The sequence below is a fragment of the Echiichthys vipera genome, assembly GCF_963691815.1.
Source record: "Echiichthys vipera genome assembly, chromosome: 9".
Classification (NCBI taxonomy): domain Eukaryota; kingdom Metazoa; phylum Chordata; class Actinopteri; order Perciformes; family Trachinidae; genus Echiichthys; species Echiichthys vipera.
In genome coordinates, this window is record NC_139834.1 from 25,529,972 (window position 1) to 25,555,236 (window position 25,265).

The following is a 25,265-nucleotide window of genomic DNA, read 5'->3' on the forward strand; positions in this document are numbered from 1 at the left end:
ATGTAATAAAGTGACAAAACACCATGCACCTATATTTTATTAATTGTTGATGCACTAGGTTGGTCATTCTCATATCATTATGTGTACAACAATGTTTTGCACTATAATAATTCATACTATGATTAATATTGTGTGTAGTTTTTTTTCTGCACTAATATTCTCATATAGTTCATCATGTGTACAGTTGATTCGTTATCTTATTTTTTGCACTCAAATTCTCATTCAGTTAATTTTCAATATTTTAAACGTGTACAGATTATGTTTTGCATTACATCTTTGTGATGCTATAGTGTATATTTTTTTCTTTATATAATTGTTGTAAAAGTTGTATCAGACTGTGTTTGTGTGCTACTCTAGCCTCTGCAGATTGCCCCCCGTGGATAAATACGTGTTTTTAATTGATTTGTTTACATATTTACATAATTATATATTATTTTATTTTGACAGCAAAGTGGCCCACTTCCGCTTTATGGCAGCCTGTGGGCTAACGTTACAACAGCAGTTTGATACAAGTTTAGCCCGCCCCCTCTACGTCACCAGGCCTTGATTTTCGCGCGCACGCTACTCATTGGGGTCAATGCCAGATAACAGTCTGTAACACAAATGTATATAAACAGTCCGTTCGTGCTCTATTCTGATCTGTATGCATGTCATTCTAAATGTGTAGTTTATATGTGGAGTGCAAACTTGACTCCTGTCCTGTCACCCACTGCCATCCCAATTAGGCTACACAAAACATTTGCACACATGCATGCTCATGAATTAAATCGTGTATTCTATTCTTACACACATGCACACACTCACCTACTCAGAGTGACAGAGAAGCCTCATAGTTTAGGGTATCACATGATTAAAATCTGTCTCATGGGCAGCAAGTACAGGATCCCTTCAAGTAGATGACACAATAAATTAAAAAGAATAACTTCAACCTTAATGATTGACCTCTGTGCAATGTTATACATAGCACAGCAGCCTCTAAATGTACCAGCCAAGCTATGTGCAGAGTAAAAAGGTGTTACATCTGGGAAAGACCCACAGGAGTTGGTGTACAATTTGCGCAAAGTTAAGATCTATGCAGATATCAGACATTAGTGACGTATGGAACCGCAAAGTGATAAAAGCAGAGATGTGAATAAAACAACTAGTTGCTTTCAGCATCACACAACTTTTCATGGTCATCTTTCGGGCTCTTTGTTGTTCAGGGGTTTTCAGGGCATTTAATGGCAAAACCCGGACTTGGTGACAATTTTAATGAACAAATACAGATATTCACTGTAGGGCTGCGAGGAAGTCTTATCTTGGGCAGCGACGTTTACTATGTGCTGCAAAAACAAAACTTTGTACATGTCTTATTGTTTAATTGAAAAACAAAGCAAAACAATATTACAGTAAACCCTGTGACATTTGGCCACAATACATTTGCAAGACACTTCACTGATAGGGAATGTGTAACAGGAAGAGCAATCCACACGGAGGAAACAATTGCACCACAAAAGTGACAGTTTTCATAAAATCTCTCTTCTGAACACTGATTCTAAGTCTAAATCTAACCAGCGTGAAATAAAAAGAGTGAATCCATGGTTTGAATATACAAGGGCACCGTTGGCTGTATGCTGTGTAGGTTGTGGGGTATCAGTAGCCACAGGACATCCATCCTGTCACTGAGACATAGTCAGGGTGTTTTTCCTCTTGGAGTCCCTGCGAGGGAATGGCACAAAGCTTTTCACCTCTTTGAAGCTTAACCCTGTGAGCAAAAAAAACATTTGTTTTCTGCATGTACTGCGTGTTCACATCTCCAGTGACTCAAACAGAAAGCCATTAAAGGCATTTTACATTTAAACATTAATTATTAATTACCACATTTACAGAATCGCTGCAACAGGATGTTTCTGTAGCTATAAATCATTTAATACGGTCGACATTGTAAACAGTTATAATGCTATATTATTTAGAGGTTCATACTTGTATTTTGGCTTTCTGCTAGAACATGTTTTACCTGCTTTAACGTACAAAAAACAGATTATTTTTCTCATACTGTCTGTTTGAATATACCTGTATCCTCCCTCTGTCTGAAACACTTTGTTTGAGTGCCTGTCTCTTTAAGGCTACACCCTTACTACTAAGTTTTTGTTTAGAAACGCATATCTTTTGCTACGTTTACGCCTGGAGTCCAGACTTTTCCCCTTAACAGGAGACAATTGGAAATGCTGCTGAGCCTGTTGCCGTTTAAAAACTCCAGGGTTGCGTTTTAGGTCTGGACGGGCAGAAACAGAGACCAACGATGACACAGGCACCCAGGTCTTATCAGTTAGGGAGCTTGGCATACCTAAGATACCTACAATTCATAAGCAAATTAATATCTGATCTTACTTTTCACCATTGGTGTTCTTTTCTATTTTCTGTATTTTCAACTTACACATCCATGATTTTCAACCGCAGAGTAACGTTAGATAATGTGCTTACTGTATGGCCGGCGCACGCATGCCCAGTGTACACAAATGGTCATGTGAAATGCGTTTTCAGGCGTGTTAAAATGGACTGAGATTATTCCTGATACGGAGCTAAAACGCATGTGGAAAGAGATAATTTTTTGTTTCATTAAGGTGTTTTAAAATGAAAACATAGTGTGGATGTAGCCTCAGCCCCCCAGTCTGCTCTGATTGGTCTTCTACATCTGCGCTCTCTGCGTCTTTGCACCATCATTGCAGCCAGAGGACGACTGTAACGGCACTGTAGCAGCACTTTCTACGTCTATACTAGTGACATCACAATTGAACGGCATGTGTGTTTGGATACTTTTACATGCTTTATAATGATAAAAAAAGAAATGGAAATATCACATCTTTTTTAAAAAAGAGAAAATGTCCAATTCAACTATTTCAAAAGCAGGACAATAATACAGTTCCATGGTACTGAATCCATGATGAGACACTTTTTTGACTTCTTTCTCATATAAAAAAAAAATGCCTCCTTTCTGAGAAATTTGTAAAATGACACCATAACTGTTAAGTAGTACACTACTCAGATGTACACATTGATAATATTCTAGCAGGTTTTGTTGCAATCATTTTTGCTTACGCTTCCACTCATCCAGGGTCAATGTGGCGTTGTCATGGCTGTCATCATATGGCGCAGGCTCAGGTAAGTCGTCTGGATCCCTGAGGCTGTCGAAATATGGGTGCTCCAGAGCTAGTTCGGCTGTGGGTCTCTCATCCCCGTCCAGAACCAGCATCTTCTCCAGTAGGTCGATACCTTCAAAAAGTCAGGGGAACAAAAGTAATGATCAAACATAAAAAAAAACATCAAGTTGTGAGTGTCATGACATTAGCAAAATGGCAGGTTGCTGCAAGCTTTTCAGAAGAAGGTTAAATTACTGCCAGGTACACACGATGTACCATACAGATAAGTTTGCCTGTCCAAGCCCAACCTGACACTGATTGTTTTGAACAGTAGGTGGAGAAACTTTGAACAAGGTACAAAGAGAGTTATAGCATAATAAAGAGACAGAAGGTAACAAAATGAACATTATCTTGGACAACAAACATTTGATCCCCAACTGCCTTGGTGGAGCAGCACTGTGGACATTAGGAAAGGACTGTACTTGTACCAAATGTGTCTCAAGTGGGGTAAAAAGGTAAAAAAGAAACATGTGTGAACCAGTGGAGCTTATGAAAACAGCTAAACTCACCCTTTGCACTGGCTCTGGGGAACAACGTTGAGAAGTCTTTTCTGGGATAGCGAGGAAGGGCCTTCACATACGTTTTGGCCTGTTTATTAAAGTTAAAAGGGAAATTAAATGTAGCATCAAAACAAAAAGTTGACTAGAACATAATGCAAATTAAAGAAACAGCTCATACTGTATTATTTCAATTTTATAGAAATATTGTAGTTTTCTCTAGTCAGGGACTAGAATGATTCAAATGACATTTCAACCACTCAAAAACAGACAGTATCACTTTTGTCTGTATACAATATATATATATATATATATATATATATAATAATAATAATTTAACAGCAATTTTATTTATATAGCACTTTTCAAGCATAAGCACAAAGTATTTCCCCCCGTACAACATATATAAAATAAAATAAAATAAATGCATTTGTATATAAATAACTTAAATATGGAATTTATAGAAATAACAGCATATAAAACAGGTGAAACTAAACTAAAGGAAATAACCACATATATAAACAAGATTCAAATATCAGAAATGATCTCATATAAAACAGATAGGATGCCGATAAAATAGCAAACTCTTGACTTTAAAACAGATACAAGTGAAATGTAGATGGAAGTGCATAGACGATACTAAAACAAGCACGATTTAAATATGTTATGACAATAGAGTTCATATTCTTGACATCAATTGCTTGTTAGCTTTTATCTTGTGTAAATGAAAGACGAACTGCTTCAGCCTGCAGAGGACCAGCTCTTTGTGTAAAAGAAAATCAGTAATTCTGTTATCTAATTTACTATCCTTACGTTAAACAATATTCTGTATTCATTTCACTGTATGCTCTGCAAAAATGTGCTGAGTGAAACTGACTGCTTAAGTCTAGGTGAGCAATGTGTTTTGAGACTGTTGCACATTTCATTGCATTCCTTATGTGTGTAATTAATAAAAGACAGAATCATTTATAATTCAGTCCTTGTTTCTAGGTTTTATAAAACAATGAACAGGTGGTTTAAGTTGCTTCACTTGTTTAAGCTGTTCCCTGTGGATAAAACTTTTATTTCCTTGATTTATTTCCTTGTCTTTAAAAAAACTTTCTGCTACATTGTTGACTTTTCCTCTAGTGCCACCCTCAGGACAGATTTCATACTTTACTGCCACCACCAGTAAAGCTTTAAAAAAGGCAAAATCTTCAGTGTGTTGTTATTGCTGGATGTAAAGTATATTGCAACTTCTGAGTGCTGCTAGCAGGTCTTGTTAATAATATATTTTCAGGAGGTGAAGGATTTAGTGTACCGTGGTCCACAGGATTTTAAAGAGATGCGGCATGTTCACTCTCACCCTGTGGGAAAGGAATTCATACTTGGCATTAATCTAGTTTTACATCATCATTTTCCCGTCCATTATCCAACGCCATAACTCGGGGGCAGACGGGGAGACATTTGGTCGGATACTGAATTGTGGCACTAATCTTGAATCTGTGCTGACTGTATAGATCTTCTGTGCTGTTGGGTTGAACATGTGTGTTAAGCATCCACGTCTCACCAAAAAATATGCTTTTATTCCCTTTTTAAATAAAAAAAAGAATTCAAGGTTTTTACTACATTTATTATGTAAGTCTGTACAGTTTTGGGGCGGTGTGGTGGTTAGCACTATCGCCAACTGACAGTGAGAGGGTTGCTGGTTCGAATCCCGGCTCGAGCCCTTCTGTGTGGAGTTTGCATGTTCTCCCTGTGTCTGCGTAGGTTCTCTGGCTTCCTCCCAAAGACATGCCCGTGTTAGGTTAATTGATGTCTTTAAATTGCCCGTAGGTGTGAATGTGAGTGAATGGTTGTCTGTCTCTATGTGCCCTGTGGTAGACTAGCGTCCTTTCCAGGGTGTACCCCGCCTCAAGCCCAATGTCAGCTGGGATCGGCTCCAGCCGCCCTGCGACCCCGAAAGGAACAAGCGGTTGAGGATGGATGGATGGATATAGAGTTCTGATGTAAACTGCAACATGACTGGTTGGTGGAGGCAAAGCAGTAAATCTAGTTTTTAATTTGATAGATTGAATATTAGCATCATATCAGCCCCCGGGATCAGTGATTAAAAAAAACGCCCAGACAAACTGTAATTTCATGACATGCACATATATTTATGACATGCACAAACTGTAACTTGTCCTACCTCTGGACTGTCCAGCTTCTGTATGAAATCTGCTCCAGGTACTCCAGTCACTTTCATGATCTGAGTCAGCTGATCCATGTCTGGTAATAAACGGTTACAATCAAGGATATTTTTTAACCTGGGAGACCCTGGTGGTTCAATAAGCCAGAACCCACTCAGAAGCAGTGAAAAGTAGGGTTTTAATGCAGGCCTATAAAACAGAATAATAAAGGAAACTAAAAGCCACAAGTGACAGCTTTATTTTCCAGTAGACGCTATAAACCATTAAAGTGCATCAAGTGCAAAAAAGAACATAAAAGTACATATAAAACATGCAGTATGTAATATATAGGGCTGCAGTATCTGCTGGATGCTGCAGGAAGATTGTCTTTTTTGTGTGTGTGTGTGTGTGTGTGTGTGTGTGTGTGATTTTTAATTCCTATCATCAAATAAAACTGTCACTGTTTGATCAAGGGGCTTTAATTTTCCATTATTATTAAAAATATTTAATAAAGTGATATCGAAACTTGATATGTTGTTATGGGAACCATACAGTACATTTTCTGCATACTGAAACTTATGTCATTACACAGGCTTCAAAAGTTACAATGCCACTAAACAAGACAAGGCCGCTGAGAGGATACAGTCTCTCCCTTTGAAAAGGGTTTTTCCATTGATCATTTCTGCCATGATGCAGCCCACAGACCAGATGTCCACTAGAATAAAAAAAAAGAGAAAAACATGAGTGAGAACCCAAACTCAATAAGAGTGTTTCAACTTAAGCTCAGTGCAGTGTAAATGAGGAAGGTGGCATTTATATACCAGCGCAAAGTTCCCAGTCGTAGAGTGCAGAATCTATTGTGCTGTTTATATTGGGGAGTACTTGGTGAGTAATAGAATCCGTCGAAGGGTGTAAACTTGCCAGAGTTGCTTTCTGAGCTACATCCCGTTCTGTAGACAGTGTTTACAAAATGAAAAGCCACTATCTCTTAAAGAAACATAAATCCCCCTGACAGCTCTATCATTGAGTCTCAGCACTATCAGGCGGCTGTCAGACCCATCTTTGTCAACTGCTAACAGTTTAAGGGGAAAAAGATTTATTGTCAAAGTGACACCAGTAGAACTTCAAATGCATTTCACGCGCCAACGACCGGATTATAAAAACTGCTGACCCATGAAGTACTGAACAAGCCGCGCATGAAGGAAAACTCTGTAACTTGAGTTGGGATGTTTTCACAAGACTAAGAGCCAACAGTCACAACACCGACAGGCAGACTCAATACTGAGACCACAGCAAGGACAGAGGTTAGAATATACACAGCTATAAACAGCTACGATTGTCTTGCCAGTCTGGGTGTAGTGCATCCAGTTCAGAATGACCTCAGGCGCCCGGTACCAACGAGTCACCACATAGCCTGTCATCTCAGCGTCAGTGCTGCGAGCCAGCCCGAAGTCCAGGATCTACGTCGAAAGAGGCAAAGACACAATCACAATCTGGGATGTGAACACTGCACATAACTCACATCAATACAGTTAACGTATTGTTTGATAAGGTGCTTAATTTTTATATGCTTGTCCAAACGTGTGGACACATGAACACAATATCATTATTTTAACATACACTTAATGTGTTTCTACATTAATATTTTCTGAGCTGCATTTTAGTAAGAATTCAGTCCGGCAAGTAACAAAAACAACTGTCTGAAATCCATATACTGTGTCCCGTATTTTGCTAATTTGAGACTATATCTTGAATTTTATCACTTTTTTTATTACCTGCTAAATCCTCTTATTTCGCTGCTGCAGCATCCCTATCATATAAGCTTTGTCGTGTTTCTAGTGTAATCCTCACAAGTACAAACCTTCAGTTCACAGTCTTGGTTTACAGCCAAGTTTCCAGGCTTAAGATCCTGCAAAAGAAAACGTGATGAGTGGTGGCTGCTTATTGCATATACATAGCGATTAACAGCAAATTAAAGTGTTTGTACTTTGAGGTATCAACACCGGGAAGTGCCTGAGGGATTGGTGTTCCTGTGGCCTATCTCAGCTGTGTGAACAATGGCTGAACACTGTGGGGATTTTAAAACAGGGGTATAATGGTGTGACTCAACGATAAGCTGAAAGACTCACTGCAGCTTCTCAGCAGCCACTCATAAAATACTGTGATATAATAAGTGCAGCACTGTTAGTGAGGGCTGATAACAACATAACAGGTAAAATATTTAATATTATTCTAAAAAACAAAGTAATCCCTCTCAATCATGGCTTATGACCCTCTAGAAGTGTGTGGTAGTGTCTGTATCTGCAGAGACACTGAACTCTGCCTGGATTTTCCTTTTTCTTGTTGTTTACCCAGGGACAGGGGTGTTTCTGGGTATAGGCTTTGCCCATGTGGGGGTTTAACCCACAGCCAATAACAGCATGTGGGGTGAGCAGCCCTCCCAACTGCTGCTTTGTCACGCCCCTCTCCCTCTGTGTCAGATACTGACTCACAGGGCACAAGACATTGTGTCTGTTTTACCAACACACACCGACAGACAAGATGAAGCTCTGCATTCACTCATAATCCAACAGAAAATACAGATTTTTTCCTCTGATTTACTGATTTGTCCTCAGTGTCCTGAACGGCACTAACTCTCTTGCCCGCTTGACTATTGCTGCACTGAATCAGAGAGTGTATGGTCATGTTTTCTACAGTCCACACACACACACACACACACACACACACGCACACACAAGCACACACACACACACACACACACACACACACACACGCACACACAAGCACACACACACACACACACACACACACACACACACACACACACACACACACACACACACACACACACACACACACACACGATCAAAACAGGAAAAAAGAGGTACACAGGTGGACATTTTAGGTCTTTGGGAATCCGAGAGATAAGAAAGCATTATCATCTGCCTGATATACAGTACGTAATATACTGTAAGTGCTGTATTGAACCTGACCTGCCATGCTCCACACACACCCACTTGGCACTGGCGCTGACGGGTGTGGCCTAACATCTCGAGACATGCAGACAGACATCAGAGTCAACTCATCCTACCTGTTGGGGCAGGGTTTGACCTGGCTCGATCACAATGACTAATTAAATTCCCATGTATTTATGTCGTACAGGAAAAAGGGCTGTCTGATGTAAAATAGTGTACAGTACAATCTAATACACAAATTTCAATTTCTTAATAGTAGCATGTGAAGATACATTTATCATAGAGCAAAACATTTTCCCAGAATGTCAACTCTCTACAGTGACATGTGACTGGTGCTTACCCTGTGGATGATTCCAGCCTTGTGAATATACTGCAGAAAGGGAAAGACGTTGTTATTGCATCAACCAAGACCACTGTCTATCATAGTTAAATATGGTGTAATATATAGATTATTATAGTGTATTATTGTGTGTCTTTCCAAATATGTTTTAGCACCTCTCTACTATTCTATAATTGTGAATAATTGTGTTGTAATAGCCCATTTAATTCTCCACCGCACCATTCATTATATATACTATATATGCATGCATGCACTTATTGTAGCATATATTAAAATACAGAATAATCCTGGCATCATTTTGTAACATGATAACCTTGAAACATATTTAGTGAGTTAGTTATAATTATGTTTCACTAATGTTCTCATGATGCTTCATGATGAAAGTGTGTGTTTGTGAAAAGGTGCCCCGGCTCACCCTGAGTCCACAGAGCATCTGGTAGACGAGAAAGTTGACTTTGTCTTCTGAGAGATGACCTCGTACCTTTGACAGGTCAGTAAACATGTAAGGCATCACCAGGTAGCTGAGGCAAAGAGAGGGAGCAAGAGAATGAGTGGGTAGAAGATGTACAGTATGATTACCTCTATTGAGCAGTCGAATCAAGATCACAACTAATGGACAAGAAAAAAAGCTTTTCCTTTGCTGTTCTGCACCCTGTTAATGATGTAATCCAGGTCTTTTTATACTTTCAGTGAGGAGCTTAGGGGGCTTGTGTATGTTTATGTAACACTTGTGTTTATCCAGCCTTCAGTCTATTCTTCCTCTTTGCACCATCCTCCTAATGTGCTGCTGCAAAAGTCTAAGTTTGCACTTCAGTGTATTTGTCTGCATACTAAACTTAATCATTCATTTAAATCAATCAAAAGATATTATAATATATATCATCCATATTGGCATTAAAATACTATCATGAAACCTGTGTGGCAACAGTATAGGGAAGGTCCTTCTCTGTTTTAACATGACATTGCCTCAGTGCACAAATCCAGGTCCATAGAGAAATGTTTTTTTTTAGAGTTTGGGGTGGAAGAACTTGAATGTCGTGCACAGAGTCAAAAATCAATACATGAAAGAAATTAATTACCTGATAGATTGATTTGCCATTCAATTTATCAAAATGTATCAATTATTTATTGACCTTCGTATTAATTGCCCTATTTAAATACCATCCTATTTGTTTGTCTCTTTTTTATTTTTGCATTCATTTCATACTTTTTCAAAATACATTTTGAACTTTATTTGTCCATTTTTGTTATAATGAATTAATTTATTTCTGTATTATTTATACATTTCTTTTACCAATGTTTTAGAATTATATGTTCAGCATTCAGACATGGGTGTAATATTTACATGTCCACATGCATTTGGCCATATAGCGTATGATATTACATTGGACCTTTGCTTCACACATCATCACACTTTTTATCCAATGTCCACGGCTGTCCTGAAAAGAGGCATTGCCTGTTTCTACCTGAGGGCTTTGCTAACATGACAAAAAATACTCACAAGTCCTGAAAGTCATCGAGGCTTGAGGCAGGTGAAAACACATCAATAAGTCCTATCACCTGGTTGGAATGAAAGGGCGAGGTGACTAATACACAGATATGGGAGCAGGCGTGCCAGTAGTATTAACAGGATATTATCACATACAAAATGCAAAATGATTATGCTATTTGAAAAACAAATGTCAAAAATGAGGTCTGTTAAAAGGAAGAAGGAGACGCGTTCGGTTCACTCCACTCACGTTTTCATGCTTCATGTGTTTGAGTAGCCGTAGCTCTCGGTAGGCCCTCTTAGCAAAGATCTCTGACTGGAAAGGCCTGTGGAGCTTCTTGATGGCCACTTTCTCTTTGGTCTTCTCATTTATTACTGAGCTGTGATGAATAATGGAAAAACAAGGCATTAGCTTTGCAGCCCGAGTCTGTGTGTGCTTACTAGTATCACTATGATTTCACTCTTTTGAAGCCAGAGTGGTGAGAAAATGACAGGATGGTCTATTTTGAGGTTTCACTCTCACTAATGAAATCATGAAACAGCACAGACGTTCTCAGATGGAGGTACTGTACGTGGGACTCATTCTCTCACTGAGTGAGGGGGTTTAGTGAGTATGAATATGTGAATGTTTGGCAACTCTTGACGTGCATGTCTGCAGTGATCTGCAGGGCACCAAATCGTAGGAGGACAGGATGGTTGGGCTATTTGGAGCCACATCCACCAACACACACTACACACATCGCTTGCACATCGCTGTGGACAACACTGATGCACTAATGTAGGATATTAATGTCAATTTTACACGCAGCAGTGGATCCGCACCAGATGAACATCCACATTAAATACAGAGCATCTTAAAGTAGTTATAAAACAGTTGGTTATTTATTTCTCTTCCCATATTTGCAATTTCCTACAAGACGATTTATGAGAGAAGTGCAATCTTGCAAAATTACAGATAAAAGTGGTGGCTTGATTCAAGTTCATCAGACAGTTCTCCTTTTTAAGATCAAACAGCTTTAAAAGACTATCACTCCCACACTCAATACTCAAAAGTAGGGATGCACCCATCCGATACTGTTAACGGGAAAATACTGTCTCAAATATCTGGTATTGGTACCAGTGGAGTCGATCTATTAAATACAACTAAGTTCTATAGTTACATACAGTACTAAATACATTATAAACTGGAATTGTTTTTAACTTCCTGTTTAAGTTTTGACCAACTGGTTGTTGCATTTAAAATGTTTACACTTGTTAATTTTGAAGATGTTTTACTAAGGCATACAGCTTATTAATCAAACACTGATCAGTTTCAGTAGTCAGTATCAGGACCCGGAAATTGGGATCTGTGCATATCTACTCAGAAGATATCAGACATCTGAAGCTCTGACCACAAACGCACCAAAGTAAGTATAAACACCCTCAATGTGATAAAAAAGAAAGCTGAGACTGAGTGTGGCTAAACACCAAAACTGGCCATAACACAGTGTTTTATGAATAAATCCAGCATCTGTGTTACCTTGCACAGCAGCCAAATTGTTGCAGTAACAAAAGATCTAATGTATGACATTAGAAAATCCATCTTGTCAGGCTCCAAGTGATGCGTTTGTGTTCAGATCGAAAGTGAGCAATCAGCATCCTGCACCCCCCTAGTTAAGGGGGGGGGGGGTCAGTTCAGTTGGAGGAGGATCAGGAGAGCATCAGTTCTTTCAGGACTTGCCATTTCTACAAAGCGTTTCTAATGTGAATATTACAACATGTGCATCAAAATGCATTCATAGAAACACAGCTATTGGTAAAGAACGGGGTATTTAGAAGAATCGAAAAGTTGGTGGTTGGTAGAAGTGTCTTTGGGTAAGACACAAAAACTGAATCTGTTTGGAATAAGTTTCTTTTCTGAAAAAAGAAAATGGCACGGGAGTTTTTCTTGATGGAAAATGTGTTTTCTCCTGACTGACTTCGGCAAGAGTTTGATTGTTAATGGTTCATCCGATCACACGCTGGTGTGTTTTGAAAGAGCGTGCTGTTTCCCAATCAGTTATCAATAAAGTAATCAATACAGACGCCTTCTCAGATGGTTCTGTGAAACAAACCACCGGGTTAGCATCAGTACAATGGCGTTACAAAATGATCTGATAATAATTTATGGTGCTGCAAATTACACATATACATGTATATGTATTTTTCATAGCTGCACGTTGCTGCAGTGCAAAGAATAATATAAGTAAAAATGTGACTGTGATTGACTACAGTGGGAGTGATCTGAAAGAATAATGAGATGTAATGAGCATGTGGCGGAGGTTAGCAGGGTCATGTACTCAGTAAGAATAAAAGAAATGTAGTATTCACCATAATTACATACTGTATCTTGAAGTGTGTGTATCCACTATTAATATGTCATATATGTCATTTATAACAAATGTAAAGAATAACTGACCTACACTGATTTGATTTATTTATCTAGTCACCCGGATAAACAATATAGCACCTGTAAATCAATAATGTAGCATGGTGTCGTGGGTGTGTGCAATGTATTTATACTGTTTTCTAAAACAAACAATTGAATGTCAAGAGATGTTGACACTGAAAGGGGCTTCCCTTCCCTAAATGTAATGTAACTTCTTCTTATGTGTGTGACTATATTTGAATTATGCTTTTTATAGCCACAGGTATTGTGCCATACATCATGTTCCTGTGGCTGCCACAGTGTATCCCTGTGCAAAGTGAAAAGAGGCCATCTTTAATATTGACACTGTAAAACAGCTACATCTCTTTGTTATTATGATAGTGAAGTTCAAAGGCTATGCGACATGTATTAGTCTTTGTGCTTACACTCTCAGGTAGGATGCTCTATACGGTGGCAGCTCTTATAGCACAGTTACTGGCTGTCATCCGTGTTGACAGTGGGTCGGTGTAACGTACGTTAGAGAGGATATAAGCAGGCCCACCACGGGCTGCTGCAGCCAGGGTAGCTAACATTCATTAAAGCTCAGACTGAACAGTATTCACACACAGTGCACCCACAGCTACGACACGCACGCACACTCCATACAGCGTAAAGTAAACACACTCCACATAACACGGAGAAACGGCACTCACCACACGGAGCCGTACGCCCCGGTCCCTATCTGTTTGAGCCGTGTGTACTTCTCCGGGACTTCCCACACCGTGCTGTTGATTTCCTCCCGGTAGTAATGCGCCCGAGCCTCCATGATAAAGAGGAGAAGAAGGAGCTAGAGAAAAAAAGTTCCTCCTGTTTGCCTGTCACTTGTTCAGGAGGTGAAGCAAAACCACTGTTCAAGTACGGGACAACAACCCCACAGCTGACTTCCGTTAGAGGTTTTCAAAATAAGGTCCGTTAAAGGTCCCATATGCTCGTTTTCAGGTTCATACTTGTATGTTGGGTTTCTACTTGAAGATGTTTAGCCTAAGTACTTTAATGTAAAACAAACAAACAAACAAACAAACAAACAATAACAAATATTCTCGTACTGTCTTATGAACATACATGTTGTGGCAATTCTAATTGCCTTGAGAAATTTGCGAATAAATCCATTTGTATACTGTAAGAAGTTTGGTTTAATTACAAAAGACAACATAATTCAGAGTACAACAGAGTTATTTTACAGCTGAGTCAGAGCTACATCATTAGTTAGGTTCAGAGGTCTGACTCCGAACATACGGTAGCACGTAGCATAGGTTGGACAAGGTTGGACAAGATGATTAGTTTACAGACAGAGGCTCATAATCAAAGGAAAAACCGGATCCACACACACAGCCAAACACCGCACATGTGACTGTCTGTTCCTGTGTGGCTGAAGGTTTACCATGTGGTCAGTGTAATTTCTTTTTTTTTTAAAGATTATTTTTTGGCAGTTTTCCAAGCCTTTATTATATATGACGGACAGGAAATGGGATTGAGAGAGAGAGGAGGAGACATGCAGCAAAGGGCCGCAAGTCGGAATTGAACTTGCGGCTGCTGTCCTGAGGACCTTCAGCCTCTTTACATGGGGTGACTGCTCTAACCATCCAATCAGCCACCGGCCGCCCCGGTCTGTGTAATTTATGAATTTCCGTTGTCAGCCGACAGGGAAATGCAACGTATATGAACAAATCATTTAAACCGAATGATAAATTGACAGGACACATGTATGTCTGAAACTTTAGTGCCTGTCTCTATAACCCAGTCTGCTCTGATCTGGATCTGGATCTGTGCTCTGGGCGTCTCTGCACCGTCAATGCAGTGGGGCAATGTATAGTGCCACTTATTAGCGCCATATAGGCCAGGTTATAAAACGGTTGAATTATAACTTGGTCCATAAAAAGCCTTTTCCGCTTGACTTACACGACAAGAAAATCTTTTTTTACTAGTGTCACAACCTCCACAAAAATGTTGGTTTCATTATCAGAATTTGATCCACGGGTCACTGGGCAACTTTCATGGGAATGAACGGGGCTCTACTCTGTATCCAGTTATCATCTAACGGCCATGCTATAAATAGGCTAGTAGACTTTACAACTGTATGAAAGTCCTGAGGGCTCAGGACACAGTTTCTGAAAACAAACTGGATACATTTCTCTAGAGATTGAGGAGTTTGTTACTTCCATGGTATTTATATAGCACCTCAACTTGCTTTATAATAAAAAAACAAAAAGAAAATCTATATGGGAGTGGAAACAAACTTATGTTAGTTGCAGAAAATCTGGGATAAAACAGACTAAGCACGTAAAATGCACACTGAAAACTAACTTTATTTGTCTCTTAAAGGTCATAGGTGTGATTACTGTATAATTACTATATACTCTTAAAAAGGCATTTAAAGCAAAAATAAATAAATGATGGCAAATGTATTCTGGAAACATTATATTTAAGGGTTTTGTGTGACATTCTTGTTTTTTTTAAGGTTACCATTGTATTTTTATGACGTCATTCGCCTCTATTTGATTAGTCGAACAGAACTTTATTTTGAAGGCAGAATCATTACATTTCCTGTCTAAACGTGGCTGCCTGTGGTTGGCTTGACTTGACTTCACAGCCTTATGCTGTCAGTGAGCTACAATCCCTATATTAGACCAATAACCTGAGGACTATTGACGTTTAGCCTCGTGTAGTGTTTTTCCCTGTGACAAAAACATCTCACTATAAGCTTCTTCCGCCGTATGGAAAATAACCAAAGGATGTGTGAAAAATCAGACGACTTGCTTGCTGAAACATGTCAACATGACTTGATTTGCTCCCACCCACACACAGTAGGTGTTACTTGTCATGAATAATTACCCAGAAGTTTATGAATCATGGCGGCTTACAGCAGGACCTCACACTTACAGGGACACACTGAGCTGTGACATTTGGGCTGAATAGAAACACACTGTCAGTTTATAATTAATTAGTAAATGACCCATGGAACATGGATGGGTTAATGTGTTGTGTTGTGGTATTTGCAGTGTGTTTTCTAAAGGCTGTGCATGTGTTGTCAAATTGATGAAGAAATTTTCTTAATTTCCTTTGATTTTGTCTATTTGCATGTGTTCTCGTTGCAGAGCCGTGAGCTGTCAGGGCCTCCGAGTAACCCCTCACAGGTGCTGTTTTAAGTGTGTTTAATATTACCCCTGGCTGTTCTGTAGCCTAAACATTTGTTTAAGAGCAGTTGTCCCTTAAAGCCTGAAAAGCCAGAAAATGAACATTGAAATCTACATTGTCATCATGTACATAACCCGGAGCTGCAGTTGATGTTTCTTTACAACTTCATGGGTATTCTGTCGCAGCAATACTGACAGATCTCAGTTATTAGAACTGCAAGATCATTATCATTTTTCACTAGATTTCTGTGGTGCTGTGAATATATCTCTGGGGAATTCATGTTAACTCAGTTTCAGTTGTTTTTTGCTATTTATAAATCGGTGAAGTTCTCAATAAATCTTATTTCATTGGAACTAAACCTTGTGTATACATGTGTACAAAGGGCGGTGTTCAGAAATTTAGATTGTTTATTCAAGATTCAAGATTCAAGATTCAAGAAGCTTTATTTATCCCGAGGTAAATTATTGTGCAACAGTTTCAATACAAAGATGGGAAAGGATCAGAGTGACAATAAGCTAATATAATCAAATCAAAATAAAGCTAACATAAAATAAATCAACAATAACTAAGTGTGACAGAGTGCAACAGACATTGTGGTTAAACGTAGGTATATACAATATACAACAGCGTGCAGTTTAGCAGCATGTTGAAATAAAATAAGTACAAACTAAATAAAAGATAAGGAGCGATAATTGAAAAGGTTTTAAAAACGTAGCAGCATTTCCTACAGAACTAAGTGACAGTAAACCACAGTGAAGTGTAGCAGCCTTCCTTACTGAAGTAAGTTAGTTACAGTAAAGTACAGTGAAGTGTAGCAGCATTTCTTACTGAATTGAGTTTACAATACAACTAAATAAAGTAATCTAGTGGTGATATAAAGTGACAGTGGAGTGTAGCAGCCTTTCTTACTGAAGTTAGTTACAGTAAAGTACAGTGAAGTGTAGCAGCCTTTCTTACTGAAGTTAGTTACAGTAAAGTACAGTGGAGTGTAGCAGCCTTTCTTACTGAAGTAAGTTACAGTAAAGTACAGTGAAGTGTAGCAGCATTTCTTACTGAAGTAAGTTTACAATACAACTAAATAAAGTAATCTAGTGGTGATATAAAGTGACAGTGGAGTGTAGCAGCCTTTCATACGGAAGTTAGTTACAGTAAAGTACAGTGGAGTGTAGCAGCCTTTCTTACTGAAGTTAGTTACAGTAAAGTACAGTGAAGTGTAGCAGCCTTTCTTACTGAAGTAAGTTACAGCAAAGTACAGTGAAGTGTAGCAGCCTTTCTTACTGAAGTTAGTTACAGTAAAGTACAGTGAAGTGTAGCAGCCTTTCTTACTGAAGTTAGTTACAGTAAAGTACAGTGAAGTGTAGCAGCCTGTCTTACTGAAGTAAGTTACAGTAAAGTGTAGCAGCATTTCTGACTGAAGTAAGTGACAGTACAACTAAATAAAGTGATGCAGTGGTGATATAAAGTGACAAAGTGACATTTTCGCATGTGTATGTTGTAATGGGATCGCACATTATAATTCCCCAGAATGCATATATTTTGAATATGACATATTTTGTTAAAGGTGGACTAATGGTACGGTTCAGTTGGGATTTCCGAGGTAAACTTACTACTGGAACGACCCCCAGGGGACGATCCACACAACCCCTCAAGTTGACATGTAAAGATGGCTGCCCCTGTTGTAAACAGTAAAGAAACTCCTGTAATAATCCTTTTATTAATATTTTTTTTACTATTTGTTGTCACAATAAGTCAACCATATACATAGTATTGTTAGATGTATATATATGGAAATGCTGTCATAGTGTAATTTAGATATTTCATGTGTTTATGCAAACTACAAAGCAGGCCATGCTAACAACACTAACCTTACCCTGGTAGATTCAGCCATGTTTTTTTCCGCCTTTGTAACTGAAACACCAGCTCTGCTTTATTATAATTACATGAGAAGGGTAACATTGTAAGGTGAATTTATATTTCATGAATATCTTATGTCAGTCAAGTTATCAGTGAAGGTGTTAGTAATAATTGTTTTATTTAATGGGAGAATGTAAGAAAACACAATATAAGAGTCAAAATAAATAAAAAGGTGAATTAAACTCTGTGTAAAATATGTAATATTCAATGTATTCATAATGCCTGTTTTAGATTCGAGTCAACGCAGCTCCCATATTTTAGATTTCAAGTTAAAAAGGGATGAGGTGACTGTTTTTTAAGTGTACAATAAGTACGATTTTTACTACAGGATGGCACGAAATGACCATAATATATCTGTGGGGGTTGAAAGGATTATGGATCAATGCCAATGACTCAGCCATTACTTGGCCAGCTGTTGAACTGTCTGGCTTTTAAAACCTACTTCCCATCACAAGAGAAAACATCCCCAAGCATTGGAGTTTCAAGAGCTAATCTAAACAGGTCTCTGTTTAGTCAAGTGATTAACAACACTACATTAGTGAGCATCCTGACGCAGTAGAGATCCCTGAGGCCATTAGGATCATCCACGGTGGTAAAAGGTATAACATTCTCCCGATCTTTATATGTCCTCTGAGCGTGAGAAAGTGGAGGTTGGTCTTGTGATGAAGGTGTGGTCATTGCCTATTTCTCATCTGATGTAGTTTGAGTAAAATGAGAAGGATGAAGAGACTGATGGCTGGTCTGACAGGCCTGTTTGGACCAGCTATGATTCTGGTGACACAGAGTGAACTGTGATACCGGGAGGTTATTGCCAAGAGAGCCCAGAGTGGTTTGATGTTCAGATAAGGATTATCAGACCTGTATGACGCAAGATAGGGGTGGAGAAAGGTCAGTCCAAACCTACAGGGGTTCCTCCGGGAGATTTTCCCCTCCCATTTATGGCAGCTATAGGCCTATGCACTATTTATGTGATAATAGAATACCTACAAAATTGCACATAATTTAAAAAAAGAAAAACACACAAGCGTTGCTAAGAGGGAAAACATAATGAAATGCTAAATACTATGCTCCCAACAAAACACAACATATGTTAAGGATGACTCATTTTCACTTATGCCACGCTAAAGAGGCGGCTCCTTTAACTGCTAATGAAGGACAACCAACCGATGTCAAGTAAATGTGATCTTAAATACTCAACAGAAGAACATTCACTCGATTATATTAGATTTATTTAGGGAAGAGCATAAAAGTTGTAGAGCATGCCCTCATGACAATGTGTTGGCGGGCCTATAGATGGTGATAATACCCAAGTAATAGAACCTTTGCTTTGTTGATTTGCTGCTCCGGTCAGACAGACTGAGGGGAAATTACACTAAATTTAAGATTTAAAAACCTAAAAGAAGAAGAATTACTTAATCAATCATGCAACGGGAAATTCGATTTTTTTCACTCCATTATTATTCATGTTACACACACACAGACCCGAAATACACACACATGCACAAACAGGACCTGTATACATGCAATTAACGGAGAGATGTCAAGGCGAGGCGACCCCGACCCCGGGATAAGCGGTTGAAGATGAATAAATGAATGTCAAGGCGAGGGGGCTGCCAGTGGACCAGCGCCCTTGGTAGTTGGGGGTTAGATGCCTTGCTCAACAGCACCTCAGCAGTGCCCAGGAGAAGTACTGGCAACTCTTCAGTCACCAGTCCACATTCCTTTGATGTTCCACACAGGGACTCGGTTCCCACCCGAATCACCTATGGACTGATCCCCCCCAAAAGATATATCCACAGTGCCGAAACCCGGGATCGAACCAGGGACCTTTAGATCTTCAGTCTAACGCTCTCCCAACTGAGCTATTTCGGCACATGAAACAACACCAAAACGCAAAAAATGATCCAGAACTGATGCAGGACTGATCATCCATGTGATTAGAATCTGGTGACTGGACAGCCATGCTGGTATTGTGCCCTCATTGGGGCCCTCCACTCCGAGAGCTCTGTCCGGCCGGCCTGCGGGGGTGCTGTTCTGGGGGTTGTCCGGGCCTGGATAGTTGGGGAGTCCTGACCCAGGGCTTTATGGCCGTGGTATGGGTCCCTATCTGTTTGGGTGTGGCGGCGTCCCCTGTAGTCGTGGGCTTGGACGGCTCTCGGTGGGGATGGCCCCCTTAGCGCGGGGTCTCCACGGGGTCTCCGGCTTCCTCCCACAGTCCAAAGACGTTCACGTGTTAGGTAATTGATGACTCTAGGTGTGCCCGTAGGTGTTAATGTGATCGTGGATGGTTGTCTGTCTCTGTTGCCCTGCGATGAACTGGCGGCCCGTCCAGGTTGTACCCCGCCTCATAACCATTGACAGATGGGATCGGCTCTAGCCCCCCTGCGACCCCAAGCGGTTGAAGATGAATGAATGAATGAGTAAATACATTTGTACATCTGTATGCAGGGTTTCACCAGTCTCTCTAAGAAGTCCTCTAGAAACAGCACTCTCTTCTGTAGCTTTGCCCGGTGCCATGCAGATCACAAAAGCACAGTATCTCCAGTATGCTGTAAAACACAGGAAGTGGTCAGTATTTTTTCCTAGGCAGCTGTAGAAGGATGCCAAATCATGGACATAATCTATCAAGCACTTTTTCCATATTTTGCACCAAAGTGATATACCGACTGACAAACGGAAAGACCTTTGAGCAAAGCTGGTAGCTGATACCTCCATCCATCCATCTATCCACCTACTTTCTGTTGATTACTGCAGAATGGAATACATTATTCACCAAACGGTGACCAGGGGCAAATATAAGACAACAGGGCAAATACATAAATACGGACATGATATTATATATGGATGAAGAATAAAGCCTTGCAGACACAGGCAGATTGGAGGTTTGAACCCAAGACCCTTTTGATGTAACCACTGAGCCACAGTGCAGTACAGTACAGCTGGAGTAATTCAAAAATCAATAAACCTCAGATGGTTTTCAGTTCATAAAACACATTAAAGCCCAGTGTCATGATATAACCTCCATGCATGTGTTTTATGATGGGCTCCCTCCTGTTAAGTCACATTTAAAAGAATAATCCACTAATGGCTGGAACCAATGATCTTCAAAGGACAATTTAGCACCTGGCACATGGCTTGATTTAATACTCTCACTGTAAAATGAACCAAATGAGCTAAAACTTTCCTTCACCTTGTCATTCACCTTAACCACAGGCTGAAAAGTTTGAAGTATATTCTGGCAGCCACACGGTCCCTCTGTCCTCTGGAAGATTAGGAATCCAGTCTGAATTACATTGTTCTATGTAAATCTATGTAATTACTTTATATGCACCCGCAGGCTAATATATCCAAAATTGAGAACTGCAATGCACATCTGCTGTCTGTCTGCTGTTGCCAATATTGATCATAAATCCATTTGCTCTTTGCTATTTATTTACATTTTGTCAGTTTTCCCGGGTTATTTCCGAAAATAGTTTTCATCAACTGCTCGAAGGGGGCCTGTTTCACTCTGTCTGGGTAAATGTCAGTGAAATGCCACATATCTGAGACATTATTGGAGTCTGTGAGACACCAAACACTAAGGGATTTTGATTAAGTTGTATTGAGTGAATTACAGCTTCTGTGCATTAAGGTTTGGTAACGGTGTCAAATTGGCTTCTGTGGAAGGAATTTGGCGGGGCTTTGTGATATGAGAGTAAAGGATGCACATGCAATTTCAAAGGAGTGTAACAGTTAAGACTGTAATTCATCGACATGACATGTCTAAGAGTCAGGTAAAGCAAAATGGATTCTGTAAAATCATACTATGCTAATGCATATTTAATATCACCAACACAGTGATTGAAATAAACAGTTTGGTAACACTTCTGTACCATATCTGTGATGTATTATGGGGGCATTATCTGATGCACTTGATCAACAGCCATAAACTACTATAGATGTGACTTAAAATTAATTATAAATTATTCAAGTGTGTACTTACAAACTAGAGGTTGACTGACGGGGGTAATAATACATTATGACTCGGCTTCACCTACCACAGCAATGAAATAATATGATAAAGTATGCATTATTATAGACAAATAAGTATGTATTTCACTTTACTTAACACACATAATGATAACTTAGGATGCTTCATGGACTATTATAGCACATTGTGAGACCTTACAGCTGGTTGTTGAGGTGGCATAGAAGTGTAGGTAATCAATGTATTATAAACCCCATTTGACAACCTTGAGTTTACTAGCCAAGAGCATGCACAAGACACTTAAACTTATAAACCATTAAAGTGAAATTCCAGCTTAAAATCAAACCAGGGTCTTTTTTGGCAAATACACTCATCAAATAAGCCATTGAGACAATTTTTTTTTCATATAACAACCATTAAAGGAGAAATCTGGTAGAGTTGCTAACGTCCGATTGCAGCTAACACTGATTAGCTCGGGGCAGCACAATGAATGTATAACATTTTTTTAACCACTTAATGTGGCTCGGGAAAGGGAAGTTTGGGGTCCCCTGCTAAAGCTGCTGCCCCCGTGACCCGACCCTGGATAAGCGGATGAAGATGAGATGAGATGAGATGAGATGAGATGAGATGATGCTGCTCAAGATAACACCAAACCTCTGCAGTAGCATGATAAGAGTCCCTGCACATAAAACGAAGCATCAATGGGCTCCTTCCTTTTGGTTTGCATTTATAATCGACTTGAATGGACTTAACTATAAGAGGAGCTGGTACCGGGGCCAGTAAGTCTTTCAAGACACTCTTTTAATAAACTCCGGGTTCACTAACCATGTTGTTGGTGCTTCGGTTAATGTGTAAGGACTCTTCTCATGCTACTGCAGAGGTTTGGTGTTATCATGAGCAGTATTAGTGGTGAAAAAAGCCATTTTAATGCCTTCCCTGTCGCATTACATTGCATTTATTACTGTTAGCGACTGTTAGCGACTGTCCGGGATATCTCCGTTAATAGTTGTTACAAGGAAAAAAATGTCTTAGTGGCTTATTTGATGAGTGCATTTGCCGAAAAAGACTCTGGGATAATTTTATGCCGGAATTTCACCATAAGTCACATGAAAAATGTTTTATGACCTTTGATATAGTTCATCAAAAGCATTATGAATGCATTCTACTTCACCATGAATTAATTTATAATGAACTATAGATGTGGTCTTCATAGAAAGTGTTAGCAACAGTTTGCATTACAAAGCTCCAAAAAGCAAGTCATCTCAATCTACGTGGATTTATGTTATGCTTAAACAAGAAATGAAGATTTCAACACAGCATCAAGTATTCTTTTCTTTTGCCTGATCACAACCGCCCTCTCTGATCATAACACACACATCTCTCAGTGCTACTTCAGCTCAGTTTAGCTGTGTGAATAAAAGCTATGAATGTGGAAATGTGGTAAAAGACGTCACACCCAGGGTGCAGCTTTATTTAGCTCAATATTTTTTGAAAAAAAATAGTCCAGAAGATGGAGCTAAAGTGTAACAGAGGGCCACAGGATGAGCTGAATGGTGCATTCAGCTCATTTAATCACATCAGTGACCAGTGCAGCTTTTGTTGCTGTTTCTTCAGGTCTTAACTGCTTAGAAGATATAATACAAGTTATACGTTTTTAACCTGAATCATACAGTGTTAACCCATAAATCCATGTTTTTCCTTCTATTTTATTTTTGATGTATTTCTACAGGAGCTGTTCTTCCTCCAGCAGCCGTGACTATCCCTGCTAATTCTAACTACCAGGTTCCTTTCTTCTTTGTTCATGATCAGTCTGAAATGCATCACTTCCTGCATGCAGGAGGTTTATTACCAGGAAAGATTTTTTACAGAAAATGACAATAAAAAAAATAGCAAAGGTAAAAGGTTTTAGGTTGAATCATCACTCTGCTTTCATTATTGTCAACGAAAAACAAAAAGGCTGAATGATATAGTAGTAGATGACATATATTTATGTGAACATGTCACACAGTGTTATTTTAAAAGAAAAAGCCCCTGAGCGGTACATTGCATCAGCTTCCTTCACACAATGCGGATTGGTAGATAATAAAATAACATGGCATGTCCTCTATTCTTGCTTGTGATGCAAATACACTGGCGAGACTGGTGGCGTATATGTTACTCAAGACAATGACACACACACACACACACACACACACACGCACACACGCACACACACGCACACACACACACACACACACACACACACACACACACACACACACACACACACACACACACACACACACACACACACACACACACACACACACACACACACACACACACACACACACACACACACACACACACACACACACACGTACCTATACATAATTGAGGACATAAATGCACAGGACGCGACAGACACACACTCTGTCTGTTCTTTCCCCCGTCATTTGTGCTTCAACCCATCTGCCAAAATTCTCTCAAGCAAAATGTGACATGACATTTTCCAACACTGAATCAGCAGAGAAAGTAGGCTAGCAAGTACACGGGTACTGCTAGAGAGACAGGAAGTAAGAGCGAAGGGGAAAGCAGCTTGTGTCACAAAAGGCCACGGATAGAGGAAGACATCCATTTGCCCCCCCGATGCCACCGGAGCACACGATGGCATTAACCTAATGAGTCTTTACATAGTAATTAAAGGTTCCCCACTGAATGATACTCTCTGTCGTTCTGTGCCACAGGAGAATTAATTATTAGTATCAATCAATGATGTTATCTGTGGGTGTTACTTGGTTAAGAAGGGAGACGGGCAGACAGTGGCATTTAGCTGTGATTAATGAAGTGACCTTCCCTACAGCCTTGGCTGAGATCTAGAAAAATCTATTCCATTTCAAAGTGACCTCCAGAAGGGGACGGCTGTTTGCAACACCCATACACTCTGCATCCAAATGCAACAAAACACACACATGCACACACGACCCCTTCCCGTGAGGACTGGACAGTGATGCACTTCAGAAATGAATGTCCGAGGAAGTCACGTTAGATGACCCACTGTCCTCCAGTCACTCCTCGCTCTCATATGCAGCTGTTCTGACATATGACTGAAGATCGTCGTCATTGTTGCTAAGTTTATTATTCCTTAAAGCTTTAGCACACTGGCTACTGGCATTTAAATGTGATGGTAGCAG

General features: G+C 39.6%; 1 protein-coding gene across 1 annotated transcript; it reads right to left on the minus strand.

Moving 5' to 3' along the window:
* Positions 1-469: 469 nt before the first annotated feature.
* Positions 470-13,919, minus strand: mapk13 (mitogen-activated protein kinase 13). Its single transcript, XM_083920832.1, has 12 exons — positions 13,730-13,919; positions 10,881-11,010; positions 10,643-10,701; positions 9,557-9,662; positions 9,142-9,171; positions 7,688-7,735; positions 7,172-7,286; positions 6,470-6,541; positions 5,847-5,926; positions 3,689-3,767; positions 3,079-3,252; positions 470-1,744 (listed from the first exon to the last, which is right to left on the minus strand). The coding sequence occupies exons 1-12, from the start codon at positions 13,840-13,842 to the stop codon at positions 1,659-1,661; spliced, it is 1,092 nt and encodes a 363-aa protein (XP_083776958.1). The 5' UTR covers positions 13,843-13,919; the 3' UTR covers positions 470-1,658.
* Between the last annotated feature and the right edge of the window lie 11,346 nt (positions 13,920-25,265).

Coding starts and splice junctions, on each gene's coding strand:
- mapk13 (XM_083920832.1), bottom strand. CDS start 13,842: ATGGAGGCTCGGGCGCATTACTACCGGGAGGAAATCAACAGCACGGTG. Junction 9,172..9,556: donor AGATGCTCTGTGGACTCAGG/GTGAGCCGGGGC, acceptor CCCTTTCTGCAG/TATATTCACAAGGCTGGAAT. Junction 7,287..7,687: donor ACCAAGACTGTGAACTGAAG/GTTTGTACTTGT, acceptor CTTTCGACGTAG/ATCCTGGACTTCGGGCTGGC.